The sequence below is a fragment of the Lepidochelys olivacea genome (genome assembly GCF_965140295.1).
Source record: "Lepidochelys olivacea isolate rLepOli2 genome assembly, chromosome: 6".
In the NCBI taxonomy this organism is placed as follows: domain Eukaryota; kingdom Metazoa; phylum Chordata; order Testudines; family Cheloniidae; genus Lepidochelys; species Lepidochelys olivacea.
The window spans coordinates 79,106,756-79,129,804 of record NC_140416.1 but is presented as its reverse complement, the minus strand read 5'-3'; the positions used below and the strand labels follow the sequence as shown (position 1 = coordinate 79,129,804).

Sequence of the window (23,049 nt, the reverse complement as noted above, 5' to 3'; positions counted from 1 at the left end):
AAATGTGTCTTCTAAGAGACCAGCAAGCAGTGGAAGTGTTGGTAATTCTGCTAAGTGTAAGCATGTGTCAATATCCATACAGCAAAAAATGGAATTGCTGCAGAAATTAGAAAAGCTCACATCGGTACGTGCCTTGTGTGAGTTTTACAATGTAGGGTCACCTGCAGTGTATGATTTGAAGAAGCAAAAGAATCAAAACCTTAAGTTTTTTGCTGAAAGTGACAGTAAAAAAGTATTAGTGTTCATAAGACATTGAAGGAGGGGAAAAGCAGCGATTTAGATAGTGTGTTTATACATTGGTTCAAGCTTCGTAGGAACGAAGGTGTTAGCATTTCAGGCGAGATGATGATGGCACAAGCAAAAATATTCCACAAAGAACTTAACCTGCAACATGAGCGTAACTATTCACAAGGAGGGCTTCAGAAATTTAAAAACAGGAATGGTATTAGTCTACATCGTGTGTGCGGTGAAAAAAGAAGTGCAGATTCAGAAGCTGACACTAAGTACGTTGAAGAATTTGCACAGTTAGTTGCAAATGAGAAGTTATCCCCACAGCAGGTATACAATGCCAATGAAACTGCGCTCTATTGGTTTGTATGCCTAAAAAACCGTCGGCTACTGATGCAGAGGGGCCACCATCTAGTATGAAGGAGTCGAAGGAGAGGGTAACTGTCCTTGGTTGTAGCAAAGCAGCAGGCACACACAAATGCAAGCTCATGGTTATTGGGAAAAGTGTGAACCCAAGGGCATTCAAAGGGGAGGCGGATTAAGGGCTGAAAACTTTCTTCTCTTTGACAGTATAACATGTTATAACCATATTACCTTTTCTTAAGATGAATATTTTAACAAACTTTATAACATTGATTAAACTTGCAAACATTTAAGCAAGTTATCCCTAAACAACACAATTAATTTCTCCGCACTAAGATTTATGAGTTAATTATCAAGAATTCTCTTAAAAAACAAAATCCTGAAGTTGTGACTTTTTATTTACACCAATATCTAGGACAGTGGTTTTCAAACTGCAGGTCGTGACCCATTACTGGGTCGCGGTGGCTCTGGTCAGCACTGCCGACTGGGCCGTTAAAAGTTCTGTCGGCGGTGCTGCCCGGCTAAGGCAGGCTAGTCCCTACCTATTCTGACACCACACTGTGCCCCAGAAGTGTCCAGCAGAAGGTCTGGCTCCTAGGCAGGGAGGGGGGGCCACAGAGCTCCGCGTGCTGCCCCCTCCCTGAGCACCAGCCAAGCCAATGGAAGCTGGGGGTGGGGGGGTGCAGTGCCTGTGGGTGAGAGCCTTGCAGAGCTGCTGGCATGCCTCCACCTAGGAGCTGGGCGCAGCACGGTTTGCGGTGCCAGGACAGGCAGGAAGCCTGCCATAGCACCCCTGCTGTGCCACTGACCAGGAGTCGCCTGAGGTAAGCCTGCACCCCAACCCCAGGCCCCAATCCTCTGCCCCAGCCCTGAGCCCCCCGAAACCTGGAGCCCCTTCCTGCACCCCGAGCCCCTCATCCCCGGCCCCACCCCAGAGCCTGCATCCCCAGCCCAGAGCCCTGACCCCCTCCCACACCCCACACATCCCCTGCCCCAGCCAGAGCCCCCTCCCACTCTCTGAACCCCTCATTCCTGGCCTCACCTGGCAGCCCTCACCCCCGCACCCCAAGCCTCTGCCCCAGCCCTGAGCCCCTCCCACACCCCAAACCCCTCTGCCCCAGCTCTGTTGGGTCGTGGGCATCAACAAATTTTCTTCAACTGGGTCACCAGAAAAAAAGTTTGAAAACCACTGATCTAGGAAATATATGGTAAGGCCCAAGACAACAGAACAAATCACTCTAAAGTCATCAACAAACGACGTTACTGAACTAATGTGTTAAAATATTCTAAGAAAAAAGTGCCATTATAGTCAACCAACGCAGGCATAAGTTAAAAATATTAGAGGGTAGTGTTACTGCCCCTAAGAACTACTCTTAAGTTCCTGTTTCCGTTGAAAGGATCAGAAACCATAGGTATGGGGCTCATTTCTCCTTCCTGGTAGCTGTCCCTTTGGGAGAGGACAATCAGCAGGGAGGAGAGTATTTGAGAAACACACAATACCATATTTGAGGAGGATTTAAGAGAACTCTATATCTGTTTTGCTCGGCAGAGTTCTGAAAGTCCACATGGCAAAAAAAACACTGCACTCTGAAATGTATTCCAGAATAATTTAAAATTACAATTGACAAAGTAATATTTGTGGACACTGATAGTAAAAAAGCTTTTACATTTCACATTACTTTAATGTAGCATTTTATATTTAGCATGTGATTTGAATGTAGCTATATAATTCACAATGATTAATGTATCATTTCTATGTAGATAGTATTTTATCTAGTTTCTATGCAAGACGGACATTTATATCTTATATGTTTCACACATCTACTACGGAACCTAGCAGGTAAGAGTCCAATGCATTAAATGGAGATTTCCTCAAGTTCTGTGGAAAAAGTCAGCTTTTCAGCTTTCGTTTCTGTATCTTATCTTTTGCCAGCAGGAGAAGTGGCTATTTTTGCCTGTTTTGGGGATGGGAAGGACCCTATGCATTAGAACATGAACAAAGGTCACACTAGTGTAATTCCATGTGTCATTAATTTTTCCTTCCAGATACAGTTTTACTTTTCTACAATTGATGCTCCTATTGCAAGCCCAGATATATGACATCCCCCAAAGGCTACTTCATGCTTCTCTTTTAATCAGCCCAAAGGGAGTACTTGTTCAGCAAACTACTGGCAGCCTTTCACATAGAGGTTAAAAGAGTTGCTTTTTGGGGCTTGTCTGGTCTCCATTGGTTTGGAGAATGGGATTCCTGATTTTGGTCCTGAACCCTAGTCTCCAACATGGAAGCAGCTCATGTAAATCTCCACGGGATTGAATCAATAGTCCCCATGTTTTAATATGATCTAGTGAGGTCAACATGAAATTATCTAAGTGATCTTTGCTATTCTCATGTCAGTACAATGTGAAAATACCAAGCCAGCAAAAATAAAGTATATGAAATGCGACCTTTTCCAGACCAGTTCTTAAACTTGTAGACCGAGGAAGCTGAATGTTTATTCAAAACTTTCCATTTTTCGTTTTAACTCACTTGTCTGTGATTTCTTAATTTTGGTTTTCCACTTTAATGCTCTGAGTGACACCTACTGGTAGATTATAGAAATATTCTATGAAGCATCTTGCCTTTAGAAGTTACTACAAGGTCACCCTATACCTTTCCTGAGACACAACCTCCTTTCTTGGTTTCTTTCATTGACTGTGTTAGCCAGAGAATTTGTTTTTATTGTTTGTGATTTAGCAGTCAATTACATTTACAACAGGCTAGTTTGTGTGTTCAATTATTTCTTGGCACTTGTTTTAGTTATTCCCTGCACATCCCCACATGACTGATATTTGGGTGTGGGGAAGGGCTTCAGAAAAGCAAAATGATGTTGTTTTCCTGGGTTTGCCCAGCTCACCACTCTGTGCAAGAGGTGGAGATGGAATGGTGGGTGAAAGTGGCCCAGTTGTGAGCATCCCCAAAAGTGTCAACTAACTAATAGAGGGGGATAAAGTTCCTGCAAAGGGTGTAGTAATATTCTACCTTGTATTTTTTAAAGCACACAGTTCTTTGGGGAATCTGGTGGATTCAATTTACAAAAATTTGCTCAGATGATCCTTAGAGAGGATGATTTAGCAACATCCAGAGGAGATGAAGTCTATCACAGGCAAGGAAATCCCCCATATCTCCTCATCAGCTTGAACAATGGTTTTTGTGAGATATTACATTTGTATTTCTGGCTATTTCTCTTTTTCGGTATGAAATCCCACCTGGATTATAGACAGAAAAAGAAGTAGAAATACAAATAAATTTGAAAACACTAGAATTTCCTGAAGTAGTTGCCTGTAAAAACATGTGGTATATATAGAAGAGAATGGTGTGGTACAGAAGTTCAATTAGCATTTGTGAGTAATATGGGGATATGTCAAACTCATGCTGACAAAACCTAGAAGTTGAATCATACAACACTATCACATGTTCGTTATATACAATAATGGCAGATTCCAGATTATAGAATTTTTTAAAGCAAATATTTTCTGTAGCGAGGGTCATTCTGGGAAGAGCAAGGCAAAGAGGCAAATCTTGCATTGCCCTTTGAACATTGTCATATATGGGTTTGTTCTAATTTTTTCCAGTACAGAACGTGTTTGATGTTTTTCTCCTTCCCTTTCTTCCTTTCATTTTTGTTTGATTGTCAGCCTTGGTTTTTTTACCTCAGTCTCTCTCAGCATCTCTCTTTACTTCTCTCTAACCACTCCATATTTACCTTTACTTTTCCATTCCTTCCTTCTATCACCTTTCCCTCCAGTCTATTGCATCATCATGTCATCTTTTCCCCAAACTCTCCAATTATCCCCACTGCCAATCAAGAAAAGGGTTGCTGGTGGCAAGAAGCTATGGTGGCCTGGACTGGATTCCAACAGGAAAGAGGCAGTCCTAACCTGAACACTGTTCTTAGACTTGGAAAGGTCAGGAATTCCAATCCCCATCAGAGGAAAGGAATGAAATAGAACCACAGAAATATACTCTCTCTTTCAAGGATGAAGGGAGTTAGGTGGTGAACCATCTGGCTCTTTCCCTTTCCTCTTACACCTTGTTAATATGTTGTCTCTCCCCTCCCCCCGCCCAGCGGGCCCCTGCATCTTCCTTTTCCTTGTAACAGTGTGTGTATTTGGGGAAGCTTTAGGCCCAGACACCTGTGTACCAACGCAACATAGAAGTCTGGACTTGCCAAATTTGTAGATATGGTTACAGTTAGATCGATGAATGGAAAAAAGTTTGTTATACTATTACATGCAAAAAAACTATGGTAAAGAACATTAAGGTTGCAAAAATCAAGCACTCAAAAGTTAGCAAATGCCAGAATTAAAGTTACCTGTGAAACCTTAATTTGGATCCCTTATGAAGATGCATTGTAATACAGTCTTTAAATACATCATAAACTACTGAATGTGATCAAATTATTTTTGACTCGGGACCCCTATAGAAATAATACAATAACTGTGAAAACTGTTATAGTTTAAATCAAAATACAGGGAGACCAGAATTAATTGTTACTACATTAACAACAGCGTGGCAGCCATATTATGTGTACCACAATTGAAAAGATCTGGTTTTCCATTTCTCTCTGCCTAAAATGAATATAATTATACTCACAGGATTTGACTTCATCTCCATAAGGTTGTCGAGGATACGTGTGACTGGCAGATTCTGTGGAAGAGAATTTGAAACTTGAGTTGCAAAAATATTTACTAAGAAATACGCAGAAGCTGTTCTGCAGCCCAACTATATTATATGGACTGTTGAATTTTGTAATTTATAGCACACTCAAATTTGTTACTTTGAGCTGCTTTACTGTAATGTTCTGCAGGGAAAATAACTGTTCTAGGTTATTTTCTGTACAGAATAGTTAATAGGTCCAGAAATTTTAAAGTAACAAATAAAATACCAATGATTTTTTAAAAGGAGTAGGTAAAATTGCTTTTTAAATAGTAACCATATACTTGCCATATAAATGACTTATTTTATATTAAAATAAAATGAAACAATGAAGAACTATACTAAAATCTCCATGGAAGAGCACAGTGCATCTCCCAGAGCAAGACTACATTTGAGAAACATGCTCCTTCCCTTTCTTTTGCTATTCTTCCCTGGTCAAATAAGCAGCTGCCTCCAGAAAACAACAGATTTAAATTTCAATGTATTTCACAACCCCCACCACCCAAATCATAACAATTACGCAAGTACATGTACCACATGCTTGAAATGGTTTGCCATACCATAGGCCTAGTGAGGTTGGTCTTATTTAGCAGTTTTCAAGCAGTGCAAGGACATGCTTTAAAAACTTGATTTGTTTAAAAAATCTGCAGTTTGCTTCTTTAGACATACAGCAATTCTTTTTTCCAAAGATTGTGGCTGAATCCTTAGCTGCACTCAGTAAGCTGAGGCAGGAGACACAAAGGAGCCATTTACAACTTCTGAATCCTAGGGCCTGTTCTATCCACTGCACGGTTTAGGACAATCCTAGCTTATTTTGGCTTGTAACAGTCCCTAGAGATTGATATGAGGGTCGAGGATGGCAACAACCCCCCTCCAATCTGGTGCAACCAGAATTTTCCTGAGGAGGGGGCCCAGAGCTCTCCCTCTACTGCACCTGCACCCAGCCCTGAGCTCTCCCCTGCCACTTCCCCATTCCCCGGTCTGAACTCTCTCATGATGCCTCTGCAAGCAAAACTGTGCTCTCCCCACTGCACCCAGCTCCCTCCTGCTGCCTCTCACTCTTCCCCACACATTGCCCAGTACCCAGCCCCAAGCTCTTACCCAGATAGGTGGTCATGTTGAAGAGCACCCTACCCACTAGGGGTCAGGCAGTTCTGAGAGCCCCAGACCCTATACTCTTTCTAGATCTCTGTTGCCCCAGGAAGCACCAAAAGCCTGCATCCAGTCCTCCCACCCTCCTGGTGCCCCCTGGTCTGCTTCTCCCTGGGGGTGCCCAATGTCCATAGGTGCTGAAAGGAGTATAAGAGTGGGGGGTGGGACGCACACCAAGCAGGTGCATGAGGTTGCAGTGACATTCAAATTTAGCCTGGTTCCCCCTCTGTCATGATAGAGGTATGGCCAGGCAAAATTTGAACAAGTGGCTTTCAGACCTGGTGCAAAGGTTTGCAACACCACTCAAATTTGAACCGGCTGCCATTCCGTCATGCCAACAGGGATGTTATTACACCCCTCATCTCCAGTTGGCGTCTCCTTGCCTTCCTCCTCCCCTCCTCTGGTTGCATCCCTGCTCCATGGGGTTAAGGAGGCTGGGAGACAGTGGAACAGAGCATCTCCTCATGACAGACAAATCCTCACCTGCCACCTTAGTATAGCCACGGGACAAGGAAAAGGCCAAAATTTTCTGTTAGGAATTACAAAAGTTAACAAAATATACTATCAAGTTTATGAAAGACATTTATTTGTTAATATCAGGTTCTTTCATCATTCATGCCACAGATGTTCTCTGCATAAAGAGCAAACAGAAGTTCCATGTAAATTTGCAACACTGGCAGAAGATATAACAACCAAGTGAAGACAATGCTGATACAATAAATGGTTAACACTTTTATAGAATGCGTGCTGCTGTTGAGCTTCTCCTGTAAGCCAAACTAGTTGAATTTCAGGAAATGTGTTCAGCCAGCTGAAGGATCTGATATCCAAGTGTATTTACAAAGTTCTTTTCTAATGGCCAACACAAATATAAGCCTTGAGCAGAACTCAACTGAGTAGCTTTAATTCTATTTGCCTGGGATTAGCTAAGAAATCAGCCTGCAAAATAAAATCCCCCAAATTCTCTTGATAGACCATTATCTTTGGTCCTAATTCTATTTCAATATCAGTGCAATATATAATGAGCTGTGTGTGTTTATTCAAATATTAATTTTTTATCTAAGTCATTTGTTAAAAAGCAATCTACTGAACTTTTTACTATTACTCTGCTACTGCTTCATTGTCTTTACCGTATCAAGTGAAAAGCTCTCAGTGAAAGCCAGAGGAGTTTTTTTTGTTTTTTTTTTAATTATTATTATTACAGTACAATATACCCAAATGAAAAGCCAACTCAACAATGTAGGATGGGATTCTCAGTGAAATCTATGATCTTTATCCATTCAATATTAAATATGCCTTATAATTCAAGTTTTAGCTGTACCTACTTTTTGTACTCCTAATTTGCCATAAACACACCACCTACAGGTGGCAATATATATGTGCCATATAAAATGTACCACATGGTTCTGCACTTTATCATACAATTTTGATTGCCTCATCTGCATTCTGCTCACTAATCCATAAAACTGAAGTATAACAAATGAAACAGAAGAGGCAATGAGAAAGCCAGGAGCAAGTGACACAGGACAAAAGATTTTTTCTTTAAGCTAAATAGAATGCAGTTTGAGACCATTCATCACTACAATGTTATAGCATCAGGAAAACAGTGAGTCTCAAGGTTAAAGATAGCAACAAGGTTCTTTCCAGATTGTTTTAACTCATTTTTTATCATGAACCTCAAAATTTGGAGAACCACTGATCTGAAGGCATGAAAAAGATGTGAACAAAGTGGTAAGATTTTAAGTAGGAGATGGGAAATCTGGAGATGCTAGATGCTTGCTCTGTAAATGAACAACAACATAAAAAAGACAAACTAAGATTAAAAGGCTAGGAATATGGTAAAACAAGCACAAAAATGTAGCCTTGTACTGTTAAAGGGTGAAAAACCAAACTAAATGCATCCAAAGATATTGTGCTGGAAAGGAGGCAATAATTCCCCTTGGAGATTTGCTGAGAGAAGGAAGGTCAGAGAGGAAGGACAGTCCAATGGCTAGGGCACTAGCCTACGACTTTGAAAACCTGGATTCAATTCCCTGCTCCACTAGAGACTCCTGTGTGATGCTGTGTGTCACTTAGCTTCTCTGTACCTCACTTCCTCATCCAGAAAATGGGGATAATAGCACTTCCCTACCCCACAGGGAAGTTGTGAAGATAAATACATTAGGTGCTTAATGACTTTGTTTCGGTTTTCACCAAGAAGGTTGGTGGCGATTGGATGTCTAACATAGTAAATACCAGTGAAAATGAGGTAGGATCAGAGGCTAAAATAGGGAAAGAACAAGTCAAAAATTACTTAGAAAAGTTAGATTTTTCAAGTCACCAGTGCCTGATGAAATGCATCCTAGAATACTCAAGGAGCTAACTGAGGAGATATCTGAGTCATTAGCGATTATCTTTGAAATGTCATGGAAGACGGGAGAGATTCCAGAAGACTGGAAAAGGGCAAATATAGTGCCAATCTATAAAAAGGGAAATAAGGACAACTTGGGGAATTACAGACTAGTCAGCTTAACTTCTGTACCCGGAAAATAATTAAGTAATCAATTTGCAAACATCTAGAAGATAGTAAGGTGATAAGTAACAGTCAGCATGGATTTGTCAAGAATAAATCATGTCAAACCAACCTGATAGCTTTCTTTGATAGGGTGACAAGCCTTGTGGATGGGGGGAAGCAGCAGACGTGGTATATCTTGACTTTAGTAAAGCTTTTGATACTGACAGGTTTCAGAGTAACAGCCGTGTTAGTCTGTATTCGCAAAAAGAAAAGGAGTACTTGTGGCACCTTAGAGACTAACCAATTTATTTGAGCATAAGCTTTCGTGAGCTACAGCTCACTCATGAAGTGAGCTGTAGCTCACGAAAGCTTATGCTCAAATAAATTGGTTAGTCTCTAAGGTGCCACAAGTACTCCTTTTCCTTTTGAAACTGTCTCACATGACCTTCTCATAAACAAACTAGGGAAATGCAACGTAGATGGAGCTACTATAGGGTGGATGCATAACTGGAAAACCGTTCCCAAAGAGCAGTTATTAGTGCTTCAAGGGCATAACGAGTAGGGTCCCACAGGGATCAGTTCTGGGTTCAGTTCTGTTCAACATCTTCATCAATGATTTAGATAATGGTATAGAAACTAAACTTATAAAGTCTGCGAATGATACTAAGATGGGAGGGGTAGTAAGTGCTTTGGAGGACAGGATTATAATTCAAAATGATCTGGACAAACTGGTGAAATGGTCTGAAGTAAATAGGATGAAATTCAATAAGCACAAATGCAAAATACTCCATTTAGGAAGGAATAATCAGTTGCACATGTACAAAATGGGAAATGACTGCCTAGGAAGGAGTACTGCGGAAAGGGATCTGAGGATCATAGTGGACCATGTGCTAAATAAGAGTCAACAGTGTAATACTGTTGCAAAAAAAACCAAACAAAAAACCAAACATCATTCTGGGATATATTAGTAGGAGTGTTGTAAGCAAGACACGAGAAGAAATTCTTCTACTCTACTCTGCGCTAATTAGGCCTCAACTAGAGTATTGTGTCTAGTTCTGGGCACTACATTTCAGGAAAGATGGGGAGAAATTGGAGAAAGTCCAGAGAAGAGCAACAAAAATTATTAGAGGTCGAGAAAACAAGACCTATGAGGGAAGATTGAAAAAACTGGGTTTGTTTAGTCTGCAAAAAAGAAGACTGAGAGGGAACATAACAGTTTTCAAGTACATAAAAAGTCATTACAAGGAGGAGGGAGAAAAATTGTTCTTCTTAAACTCTTAGGACAGGACAAGAAGCAAGGGCTTAAACTGCAGCAAGGGAGGTTTAGGTTGGCTATTAGGAAAAACTTCCTGTCAGGGTGGTTAAGCACTGGAATAAATTGCCTAGGGAGACTGTGGAATCTCCATCACTGGAGATTTTTAAGAACAGGTTAGAGAAACACTTGTCAGGGATGGTCTAGATAATACTTAGTCCCACCATGAGTGCAGGGGATTGAACTAGATGACTTCTCCAGTGCTATGATTCTATGATTAAAACTATGAGGGGGCCATATAAATAGCTGGATAGCTTCCCCACTAGAATGAGGAAGGAATGGTAGAAAAATGTTTGAGGGAGAAAGAAAAAGAGCCAACAGAGTTGGAATGGATTGATAAGGATCCTGATAGAAAACAAACATAAGGAGGTAAAAGACTTAAATTGAGTTTAGGGTGCTTTCTCTCTGCGAGGAGATGTATTCTGCATAACTCACATGAAAATGTTTGATTTTGATGTAACTTAAATAAGATCGTTTGACAACACTCAAATTCCTCAAACTCTGAGGGAAATGTTTGGGATTATAGGTGCTGGAACTAGGTTTCAAGTGGTTTCCATCATATACAGGGTTTACAGTTTTGTAAATGGCTATCAGCATCCCCACTATCAAAATTGTTCCAGCACCCTACAGTTGGGATAAAAGAAATCTAAAGTGGTTATAACAGGGGTCTTGATATCTGGGTTCTGTTCCCAGCTTTGCCACTGATTTTCTGCGGGTTTTTTTTGTTTTTGTTTTGCTTTTAGCACCTTACCAAATCTTTCTGTTCCTCTCTAACTATTTGTATAACCTTTTCTCATTTTCTTAATTTTAACCCTGGTTTGTTTTTATTATATATGCATCATTATGAGTTTCAGATAAAAATATCTGAAGTTAAATTTTACATAAATATAAAACTAGTACCAAAAATGTAAAATTGACTACTAATTAGCAAGTTGAAATTTATATGGAAAAACTGCTTCTTTTCAAATTCCTTAATGGGGTAAAAATATACAATATCACCATCAACTAGAAGGCAACTGGTTAGCATTTACAAAGGTATTATTGTTTTCTAGTTCTTCGGACACTTTTGTTTTAAAAAAGTATTAAAATTAAACAGGAAAAATACAATGATTAAACAAATAGAAAATAACCTAACTATACTAATATAACTTCAATAAAAGTGACTTCTTTTTAAAAGAATAGATATGAATGATGACAGGAACAAGCAAAATGTTAATTTTACTATCACCATATACTTTGATTTATGTTTTAAAAGCACACATCTAGAAAAGTGAAATGATTGGTAACATTTGTATGTCTTATTCAGTTATGAAAGGAAAGGATATTATTTCTTATTTATATTATTTTCTATTATTCTTTGTTTTACGTGAATTAGAAACATAACACAAGTATTAATTTTTATAAGTACCCAGTATAAAAGAAGTTTGAGAATAAAAGACTTAATTATTCACTTTCCTTACATTAACCTTACGTGAATTTTTTGTGTTATTTTAGCTGAATGTTATTTAACTGGCACTAAAGATGTTAACACTAAAGTTGTAATGAAATTTCTGCTTATGACACTAGCCAGCCTTCAAAGTTAACTGTAACTGTTAAGTGAGGTAATTTTATTAACTCATGTTTACATTTGATTACATTTACACTTGTTGTGCTTAAATTGTTTGTGAAGCTAATTTTTCACCACTGAATAGTACTGATGAATTAAATCTTGTATTTTACTTTTAGCAGCCTTAACCCATAGTCTTATCTTGAACACCGTAAGTAAAAGTGGACTTTTCGTTATTATTATTTAATATTTATAATCCAGTAGTATCCAGAAGTTGTGGTCAAAATCAGGTGCCAGGATTAGTGCAAATGAAGATAGACATGAGGGCCTGCTCTTAAGAACCTGCAGTCTAAGAAGGCAAGTAGCATATTAATCTTGGGATAAAGGGAGGCAAATATACACAATCTATGGCAGTTGCAGCCAGAGATTAAAAAACCCCCACTCATTTGTTATTTTACTTTTTTTTGTTTTACAATTATTTAAATATCAACCAACTGCCCCTGGTCCTATTCATTCCAAGTGGCTGATTTCTCGTATGTGTTGTGGCAGAAATAGGTTTCGAGTAGAGAACTGAGGGAAGAAAGGACAATAGCCTTACAGGTCAGTTCAAGGGTGATAATTATTAGTAAACATTTATATTATGTTTAATATAATTGTCCAATCCCCACTGCACTGGGAACTCTCTGGACACAAGTACGAGATCATGCCTGCCCTGGTGGGCCCTCAATCTAGAACACCCCAAAACACACATATATGTTGATGAATTGGCATAGCTTCGTTAGTTATGTTTTGTTGTTTTTATTTTACTTTTCAATTTTTTAAATTGGAAGTGGAGGTGGAGGGAATGGCAGGAATGGGGAAGTTAATAGGAGTAAGGGAGCAGGAAAAGGAAGGAAAGGGAAGAGGGACAGTCACAGCTTATCACCTGCCTAGCTATAACTGGACATCACAGCAGAAATGAGGGATTTGAAAGAGTATATGGTAAGCAGCTGTATAGATTATATCATGGAGCTTTCCATGCAAAAGGGGCATATGGAAGTAAGTGTGGAGATGTTTATGGGAGGTGCAGACAGGGCTGGCATCACTGATGGAGCAAGAAGTTGGGGTATGAGAAAGAAGCATAATACAAAAACAGGAATGAAAAAGTATGGGGCAGAATTCAAGGGTGTGCAGATACTATTGTGATGATCAGGATATAAGACCCTAAATAGAATGGAATGCTTTGAAGGTTAGGACAAGAAGCATGAATTTGATTTGGTGGAAGAATGAAAGCCAGTGTTGGAATTCTAAAAGGGAAGCAATGTTGTCAAAATCATAGACAAGGAAAATGATCTTAGCAACTTTGTTTGGGTAGACTGGAGGGTAGTGATGTGGTTGTAAGGGAGAAGCGGTTGTAGTAATCAGGATGAGGGCCTGAGCAAGAGTTACAATAAGCTTGAGGAGAATTTAGATAATGACTGAATTGACAATGTCTTGCTGAAAGAATATACATCAGAAAAGGAAATTCCAAAGTATAAGTTAGATACCAATTAAATTGAAAAAGATGTTGAACAAAAAAGAACATAAACCCCTGCCTGAGTGCTGCCCCAGAAAAAAAAAGGCTAACATTAAAACAAATGCCCCCCCCCCACAAAAAAAAAACAACCTTGCAGCATGCTTAAAAATCATGCAAAAAGGCATCTTATTTGGCTATCCCAAGGAGTCTTAACATATACAATACTGGGCACAAGAGTTAAAAGCCAGATCAGAAACCTTATAAACCTGCATTTTACAGCTTCTCAATCAGTCAATGAATCTCCAAAACAAAAAAGTCAGACAGTAAGTTCTGTTTCAACTTGTTGTCAACTAAGCTATTAGGTTTTAAAGCCAGGTATGTGTAAAAGCTTTTGTAATTTCCCTCAACAAGAGTCAGTCACAGTGGGTCTCATATGAAATATCACTATTAGACATTGTTGCAAGAAATAAATGTTTTAAACAGGTCTTTGGCAAACAATGTAAAAGCAGCACTTTTAAATTATTTTCTTAACTTATAAATATTTCATTATGTCTTACTGATCCTAACTGTATAATCTAATGCATAACCTCTATTCACAATCATATTCCTGTAGAATTAGCCTCACAAATTGCCTTATAAAAGCTATGGAAACCAGTTAAAAAGCTTTTTGTGACAGTTAATATTTTTGATGCACAAAAGATATTCTGATCATAAAGCAATAGAGTGAAAAAATACTTAAGATCAGAAGAAAAATCAAATTGATTTTTTTTTCTTTTGGCTTTTGCTCAGCTACTAGATCAGCCTATACTAAGACCTTCTATTTGGAAAAAAAAAGTTTTAATTTTATTTAGTTCTTAGGTTGCAGAACCAAGGCTATTTAAAACAAAAATAAATGAGAAATTCAATGTATTAAAATCTGTTTATTCCATTCATTCTTCTATGGCCCATCATTTTAATGGCATTACTGCAACATTTTCATCATAGGTTTCAGAGTAACAGCCGTGTTAGTCTGTATTCGCAAAAAGAAAAGGAGTACTTGTGGCACCTTAGAGACTAACCAATTTATTTGAGCATAAGCTTTCGTGAGCTACAGCCGATGAAGTGAGCTGTAGCTCAAATAAACTGGTTAGTCTCTAAGGTGCCACAAGTACTCCTTTTCTATTTTCATCATACAATGTTCAGGAAATTCAAATGAATGTTTCCTATAACAATTTAGCCAATCTAAATCCCCCCAGGAGTTGACTTTTAACTTATGATAACCATAACCTGAGTTTAAGATTTCAACCACAAGACTGAATTTACATATAAACTGTATAAAGGAGTGATGATATTTTTGAGACAACTCATGATTGGCAGAGTTACAAGTGAGTTATACTATGACATATTTTTCTTAAGTGAAGCTAAATGTCATAAGAGAAGGCAATGTGGCCTAGTCGATAGCACACTAGACTGGCACTGAGACAACCTGACTTCTATTTCCAGCTCTGCTGCTGGTCTGTTGGGTGACCTTGGACAAATCATTTCATCTCTGTGTGACTCGGTTTCTCCACCTGTAAAATATGGATAATGATATTTGACCTCCTTTATAAAGTTCTTTGAGATCTACTGTTGAAAACTGCTATATAAGACCTAGGTATTATTATTAGACTTGTTACTCTTTTCCATGCTACAGTTCTTCAAGGCTGAGGTTGTTTTATATTTTAGATGTGCTAAATTAGAAGTGCCTGATATGTGAATGAACAGAAGGATCAAAATAGTATTAGACTTTCAATAATTTTGGAATGGTTACTGACAAAATATGAGATAATCTAAGGAAAAACAGCACATGTCCACATATTCTGTGTTTATGAAGGTTATGGGTATTTATTAAAAAATACCTAAAGATGCATATTTACTCCTTTCATGGTGTTGAAATTAGTTTGCAGAGGGAACTGGTGGACCTAAGACATTTATTACACTTTTTGGGAGCAAATGCCCCTTGAGCATAGGGCCTCACAGGGATAATTTAGGATATTATTCATGGACGATAAGCTTCTCAACAGTGAAAAATAATCTGTTTACAAATTAAAAGCTATAATCGAAATATAAAAAACAAATAATGTATTTATACTATATGCATAACAAGTCTTAGAGAAGGTCTGTTATGCTTAATTTTGTATCCTTAGCACCATTCATTTTAATAAAATGTATTATATGGATAAACTATGGTCAAATATTTGTCTGAAATGTGCCATCAAAGCAGTCTAAAAATATCATTTGTTGTTTTCCATTCTTAAACTCACTTGTTGTTTCAATACCAAATTCTTCACTCCTTCCATCACAAACTGTGAGCCCGTATTCATAACACGTGAAAACAGACTGAAAAACAAAGACAACACAATATATGAATTTGACAAGTCTGCAGAACTTTCATATAATTTTAACCTGCTATCCATTAAACAAAATGGTATGCTGTAGTAAAACTGTGCCCTCAACCATTATATTAAGTTTTTTTCTTGTTGGCAGACTGAACAAAACCAGCAGTTTTTAATATTAACTTTGTGTTTTCTCAGATGCTACTCCATATGCACATCCCCAAAGCCACTTCTTTGTCCTTACAGCTCTCCTCTGCCAAGTGCTCTACAAAAAACTTGACAATAGTTAGACAGCCAGTGTGCTGCGACCATCGCTTTTCATGATGTTCAGTTTGGTCTCATTGTTACCTTTTGCTCCACCTGTCTGCTGTATCTTGTCTTAGACTGTAAGCTCTTCAGAGCAGGGATCTTCTTTTTTGTTATGTATGTGAGCAGCATCTAGCACAGAGAGACCCTGATCCATGACTGGGTCCCCCAAGGTACCACAATAAATAAATAAATAATAAATAAAACAAACAAATAAAAATAATCGGCTGATATGACTCAATGACAAGGATAAGTTCGAGGTACGTTACAGATTGTTGTAATAAGCCACAAATTCAGTGTCTCTGTTCACCCTGTGGGTGAACACTTTTTACAAAGCAATCTCTCTGTATCTGACCTATTAGTCGTTATCCTTAAAGGAAATCTGCACAAACACTTTCAAAAGATGAGCCTGGGAGCTTAAATTCATAAGTCTGCTAGACACTAAAAATCATGGACTGGCCATAAATCCAGTATCTCCATTCAGTCCATGATTTTTAGTGTCTAGATGGTAGAGCTGAGTGGAGGACTGCTTCCCCAAAGGAAGCATCAGCAGAGGAGTCCTGCACCGAGGTATAATGTCTTACAGACATGTGAGCAAAGCTCCACATGACCGCTTTACAGGTATCAAGGAGAGGCACCTCCTGAAGTGATGCCATAGTTGTTGCTTGTGCTCTTGTGAAATGAGCTTTTACCCCCTGGGACAGCTGATAGCGGAGTAGAATGCAGCCAGAGAGCCATTTGGAGACTCTCCGAGTGGCGATGGCATGCCCCCTGATTCTTTCTGTTATAGTGACGAATAGTCTCAGGGACTTCCTGATTGGTTTTGTTCTTTACAGGTAAAAGACCAAGGCCCACCAAATATTGAGGGAATGGAGTCTTCATTCCTCTGAGGAAGCATGCAGTTTTGGGAGAACACAGGTAAGTGAATCGATTGGGTGTGAATTTGGGGTATAGATGCAAAGAATCCTTATCCTTATGGAATATAGTGTAAGGAGGATATGCCATCACCGATCCAAGCTCGCCAAACCTTCTAGCTGAGGTAATGGCTACGGGGAAAGTGACCTTCATGGAAAGGAAAGACATGGAGCAAGAAACTAAAGATTCAAAGGGGGGACTTGTAAGTACAGAGAGAACAAGGTTCAGGTTCCACTAGGGAGCAGGCTTCTGAACAGGCGCGAAGGTTCTGATTAGGCATTTCCAGAATCTAGTGGTCACTGGATGTGTGAAGATCGAGTAGCCCTGAGAAAGTGGATAGTATGCACTGATTGCTGCCAAGTGGACTTGCAAGGAGCTAATGGACAGGCCTGATATCTTCAGAGAAAGGATATAATCCAAGATGAGAGGATTATCTGCAGTTTCTAGGAGAATGCTATTTTGATGTGCCAAGAAGAAAAGCACCTCCATTTAGCAAGGTAACAACTTCTAGTAGAGTCCTTCCTACTATAAGAAAGGATGTCTCGCACAGCTGTGGAGCATGAACATCCTAAGGATGACGCCCAACCAAATATCAAGCCCTGAGAGGTGGAGCAAATGCAGACCAGGGTGCTTGATCCTGGTGTTCCACTGGGTCAGGAGCTCGGCAAACATTGGGAAGATGACTGGTAGTCGGGATGCCATTAATAGGAGGTTGGGACACCAAAACTGTCTGGGCCAGTAGGAGGTGATCAGGATGACCCAGGCCCTGTGCTGCCAGATTTGTGTAGAACTCATGGCAGGAGCTGTAGTGGAGGGAAGGCATAGTTAAACTAGTCCGACCAGGGAAGCAGCAGAGCATCACCCTGGGAGTGGTGACCGTGGCCCCTCTGGAGCTATATGTTATGCATTTTCTCTTCATCTGAGTGGCAAAGAGATCCCTGGTTGGGGTTCCCATAGAGCGAAAATATTGTGCAGGACCAAGTTGTGGTGCTCCCACCCATGGTTGACTGCAAAATGTCTGTGATGGAGCCTGGAAGCACATTTTGCTTCCCCGGAAGGTAGGCTGCTGATAGGTGATTCAACAGCTCACACACCAGCTCTATAAGCTGACTGCTTCTGTACACAAGGAGATGGTGTTATCTCTCTGGAGATGGAGGGGCCCAATGAAGGAGGGAATTCCAGATCTGGGAAAGTGAAAATGTCCTGTGGAGTTGCAACAGATTCAGATCTCCCGGGTGTGAAAGGGATTTTACTTGTTCAAGCCATTGGAGCTGGGGCAGACTGTGTAGCTACCAAGGCAGAAGGTGCTGTGGTTAGGTGAAACTCACGATGATTGGTCTTTGTTGGTGCTGGCAGATCCCGGGGTTTGGGAGGTACTGACAATGATGGTATTGATGGTTCATTACTGATGTAGCCCAATGCTTATGGGCTTTCTCGTCATGACTCTGGGACTTAGTACATCCTAAGTTTTCAGGGCTCTGAGCTGATGGGTGTGCTCAGAGCCTAATCTGACTTCCTTGAAGTGGATTTAGAGGAAGAATTAGTCTCATGCTTATGAGAGTGTTTCCTGGATTCTTACCGAGATCCCCCTAGCGGGTCTGTGGGGGCAGGTTCTCCTGCACCAGGGTCAGACTTCACAGTAGAAGGCACACTCCTTGCTGAATCAGGCTGATGTATGAGGGGAGAGGCGTGTCCCTGGTCTGGGTCCAATTGAGGCCTCATGACCTTCTCCATGAGGTATTTCTGGAGACAAAGTTCCTTCTCTTCTCGGATATGGCTGGGGAACAATTGGCAGATACTGCATCTTGCTGTGATGTAGACTTCCCCAAAGCAGGACAGGCAATGCTGGTGGGCGTCGCTGACTGAGAAGGATATTGGGCAGGAAGCACAGTTTGAAGCATGGAGTCCTGGGCATAGGCTGGTACTTGAAGGGGGTACGCCGGGGAGGAGGGGTGTCCCCCGAAAAGACTAAATGTAAACTGTAAGAAGTCTATAAAATAGCAAATTGCAATCTGTAAAAACTGTACAAGATGTTAAAACTATGTACAAAACTCAATCTCATTTTGTAAGATGAAGCCAAAGCTATGAAGAACTGGAAGTTCCAACCCAGACCATGCAGCAGTGAGAAGGAACCGGAGAGAAAGTCGTTTTGCCTAGCTCTTTATCCCCTCCGGCGGAGGTACAAGGTAAACCAGGGCGCATGCGCAGAACAACAGACGCTAATTTCAAATTCTTTGGCTCGGGGTACATGCGTACACCCATGCTGAAATACAATAGGAACCATCACTCAAAGGAGAACTAAAAGATTGAGCTCATTTTTTTTTAAACTACACATAGCTAAATTTATTTCAACTGTAGTTTCAGCTTTATTATGTGGAATCTAATAAAAAACAGTCATTTTAAAGGTTATTTATTACTGAATGCTCTCAGTGCTTATAAAATAAATTAATAAATAATACAAGATTTACTAGGAATTTTGGTAAATGAATTAAAAAACTTACCCCAATGGTTTAGCTGTAGCATTTCCATAGCTGGTAGGAGCTGAAGCCATCTTGGCAAAAGCCCTATTAAAGAAATGTTATAATCAAGTGCTGAATTTGTTTTCACCGTTATACTACTACATCTTCTCTTTCTATGAAGACCATTGTGGAAGACCTCCTGGCCATCTGAGAATGGAAATGGCTCTGCCTCTAAAATCTGTCATTGGATAATTGAGCAAATTACAAACATCTCTCTCCTTTTATTAAAAACTGAATGCATCCCTTTCATAATAGCTTTTGCCATTCTCAAGCTTATAGCTATAATGAGATATAGTTAGAAACCCAAAGAAATTAGAGTATAGTACCTAGAATTAGAATTAGAATTCAGGATGAGGATGGATGAAAGATAGATTTCTCCTTTTATAAGATCTAATATTTCATACATAGATAAGCAGGATGGCCCACAAGACTGAACCAAGGATCAGAAAGCCAGGAATTCTGAATTTAAACTAGGCTCTGCTACGGAGTCACTCAGTTGCCTTCAGCAAATTACTCATTTGTGTCAAGAAAAACATATCAAGTGTATTGTTCAAAATCAAGTTTAATACCATTCTCACGTATGTTAGAGTTCGATTTAGAAGTGTTCACATGTATTGTAAAACAAGTGACAGCAAAATTATGTAAGAACCACAATTCATTAGACATTAAAATTAATACACAATTTGCACAAATCCTGGCTGCAGTAGTTTATGTATCTGTTTTCAACTTCCCCACAATTATCTGCAGTTTTATGAAGAAGAAAAATTTAACTTACTTCCATTGTTTTATATAGTTCAAGGGAGTAAGATTACATCCTGCGTCCATCAATGCTTTTTTGTATTGCTCCAAATCAGCCTGAAATCATACATAGGAGAATTACAACTGCTTTCCACTATTCTAAATCAAACTGTCCTTGCATAGACAGATGACAAAATATGTAGATATTTTTCTTCCCTAAACATGTTAAATAAGCAGTATAAATGCAACTTATTTTGCTTTTGAAAAGAAAATTTAAAAAATTCGAACTAACTTTAGGAGCTGGCAAATAAAAACTACGTTTAGAGATAGTTAAGATTATGGCAGGACACATCCTTCAGATTTTCACTTCCATCTCCAAGGGACACCCAAAATCAATATGTACTCAACTTGCTTGAAATGTAAATCCTTCACAGTGAGTGACCTCATATGTTTTTCTATCAGTTAGATCAAGGAGCATGTGACTAACACATTCAATGCATTTGCGACGTTATTTGGTGTCAGGTAACTATTACGGTTTTGAACTAGAGTGCAAGTTGTATGGGAATCTTATGCAACTACTGTACCATTTCCCCACACAGACCAGAACCCCCTAATCTTCATATTCCTAGCATAAGCCCTTACTATTTGAACAACTGGAGTAACTGCTAGCTCTTTTGTTGACCAGCCAGTGGAGGAAGACTAGCCATACGCTTTCCCAATGGGTTACACAATTGCTTGCCAGTATTCTATTCCTGACTCATAATCTTGGATTCTATCCATGGATCGTGGAGAGGAGTGTAGTTTATAGTGGTTAGAGATAGGATAACCACAAGTAATTTAGTGACTGACAGGCAGTGCGGCATACTGGATAAGATAAGGGTTGGTAATGTTCGAGACCTGAGTTCTGCACGTTCAGTGACCTTGCAAAAGCTCTCTGTTAACTTATTTAAAAGATGGTGAGAGGAGACAGGGCTCAGCAGCTCTTCTATAACTGTCACTTAGATTAGGGTTCATGGCTGTGTGTCATAAATATAAAGGGAAGGGGTTAAGATGCTCTGATACAGTACTATAAAATCGTCTTACCTGTAAAGGGTTAAGAAGCTCAAGTAACCTGGCTGGCACCTGACCAAAATGACCAATAAGGAGACAAGATATTTTCAAATGGGGAGGGGGGGAAGAGGGTGAGGCTTTGTTTGTCTCTGTGATACCTCTACCCGGAGACAGATCAAAAAAGCAAGCAATCCAAATCCTATAGAGTTAGTAAGTAATCTAACTAGAAAATGCGTTAGATTTTATTTTATTTTTGGCTTGTGAAATTCGCTGTGCTGGAGGGAATGTGTGTTCCTGTTTTTGTGTCTTTTTGTAACTTAAGGTTTTGCCTAGAGGGATTCTCTATGTGTTGAATCTGACTGCCTGTGAGATCATCCATTCTAATTTCACAGAGGTGCTTCTTTTACCTTTTTTCTTTCTAATAAAGTTCTGTTTCTTTTAAGAGCCTAACTGATTTCTCTATGATCCTAAGACCCTGGGGTTTGGGTCTGTGATCACTTTGTAACCAATTGGTTAGGATATTATTCTCAAGCCACCCCAGGAAACAGGGTGTAAGGCTTGGGGGAATAGGAACTCCAAGTGGTCCTTTCACAGATTCTTTGTTAAATCACTTGGTGGTGGCAGCATACTGTCCAAGGGCAAAAAGTTTGTGCCTTGGGGAAATTTTACCCTAAGCTGGTAGAAATAAGCTTAGGGGGTCTTTCATGCGGGTCCCCACATCTGTACCCTGGAGTTCAGAGTGGGGAGGGAACCCTGACACTGTGGTTAATAAGCGCAGTAAATTGCTGGCTAACAGTTGAAGCTAGACAAATTCAGACTGGAAATAAGGCATACATTTTTAAGGGTTGGAGTTATTAACCATTTTAACACTGTACCAAGGGTCATGGTGGATTCTCCATCACTGACCATTTTTAAGTCACATTGGATGATGTTCTAAAAGATATGCTCTAGGAATTATTTTGGAGAAGTTCTGTGCCCTGTTTCTATACAGAAAGTCAGACTAGATGATCACAATGGTCAGCCTTCTGTCCTTAAAATCTGTGAAAGTTGCACTGGTCTTTACTTTTCTCTGAAATCTGGGGGAAAGCAGAGACCAGGAGTTCAAGTCTTACCTCTAAGTGTTTTTTAAATTCACATGCAATTTACTGAGCTGTAGCTCATGAAAGCTTATGCTCAAATAAATTGGTTAGTCTCTAAGGTGCCTCAAGTACTCCTTTTCTTTTTGCGAACTGTTAGCCATTGGATCATGTTATAGCTTTCTCTGCTAAATTGAAAAGCCCATTAAATATTTGTTCCTCATGTAGATACTTGTAGACTGTAATCAAGTCACCCCTTAACCTTCTTTTTGTCAAGCGAGATGGACTGAGCTCCTTGAGTATCACTAAGGCAGGCTTTCTAATCCTTTAATCATCCTTGGGGCTCTTCTCTGTACCCTCTCTAATTTATCAACATTCTTGACATAGTCTTCCAGCAGCAGTTGCACCAGTGACAAATACAAAGGTAAAATAATGTCTCTACCCCTACTTGAGATTCCTGTTTACACATCTCAGGATTGCATCAGCTATTTTGGCCACTGCATCAAATTGGGAGCTCATGTTCAGCTGATTATCACCCCCACCCCTAAATCTATTTCAAAGTCACTGCTTCCCAGGACAGTCTCCCATCTGTAAGTATGGAGTATGTTCTTTGTTCCCAGATGTACACATTTAGCCTTAATTCAGCCCTCCTGGACATATATATGATGGTCTTTAATTACATGATCATATACTAATTGGTCCAGAGGACCCCTGCCTCATTCAAAGCCACAGAAAAGACAATGCTCACTTAATGGTCAGCTATTCAATATTTTGTTTTTTCCTCATTATTCCAGTTGTGGCCTATGCC

At 39.6% G+C, this 23,049-nt stretch overlaps 1 protein-coding gene across 1 annotated transcript in view; it reads right to left on the bottom strand.

The window, feature by feature from the left end:
* The window catches only part of SCFD1 (sec1 family domain containing 1), a 129,432-nt gene that overhangs the window by 28,142 nt on the left and 78,241 nt on the right, over positions 1 to 23,049 (bottom strand). Inside the window, exons 17-20 of the mRNA XM_084631464.1 lie at positions 20,153 to 20,232; positions 19,360 to 19,422; positions 15,566 to 15,641; positions 5,225 to 5,278 (exon numbers count right to left, since the gene is read on the bottom strand). Coding sequence (XP_084487590.1) covers positions 5,225 to 5,278; positions 15,566 to 15,641; positions 19,360 to 19,422; positions 20,153 to 20,232 — 273 coding nt within the window. The remainder of the gene's footprint in view (positions 1 to 5,224; positions 5,279 to 15,565; positions 15,642 to 19,359; positions 19,423 to 20,152; positions 20,233 to 23,049) is intronic.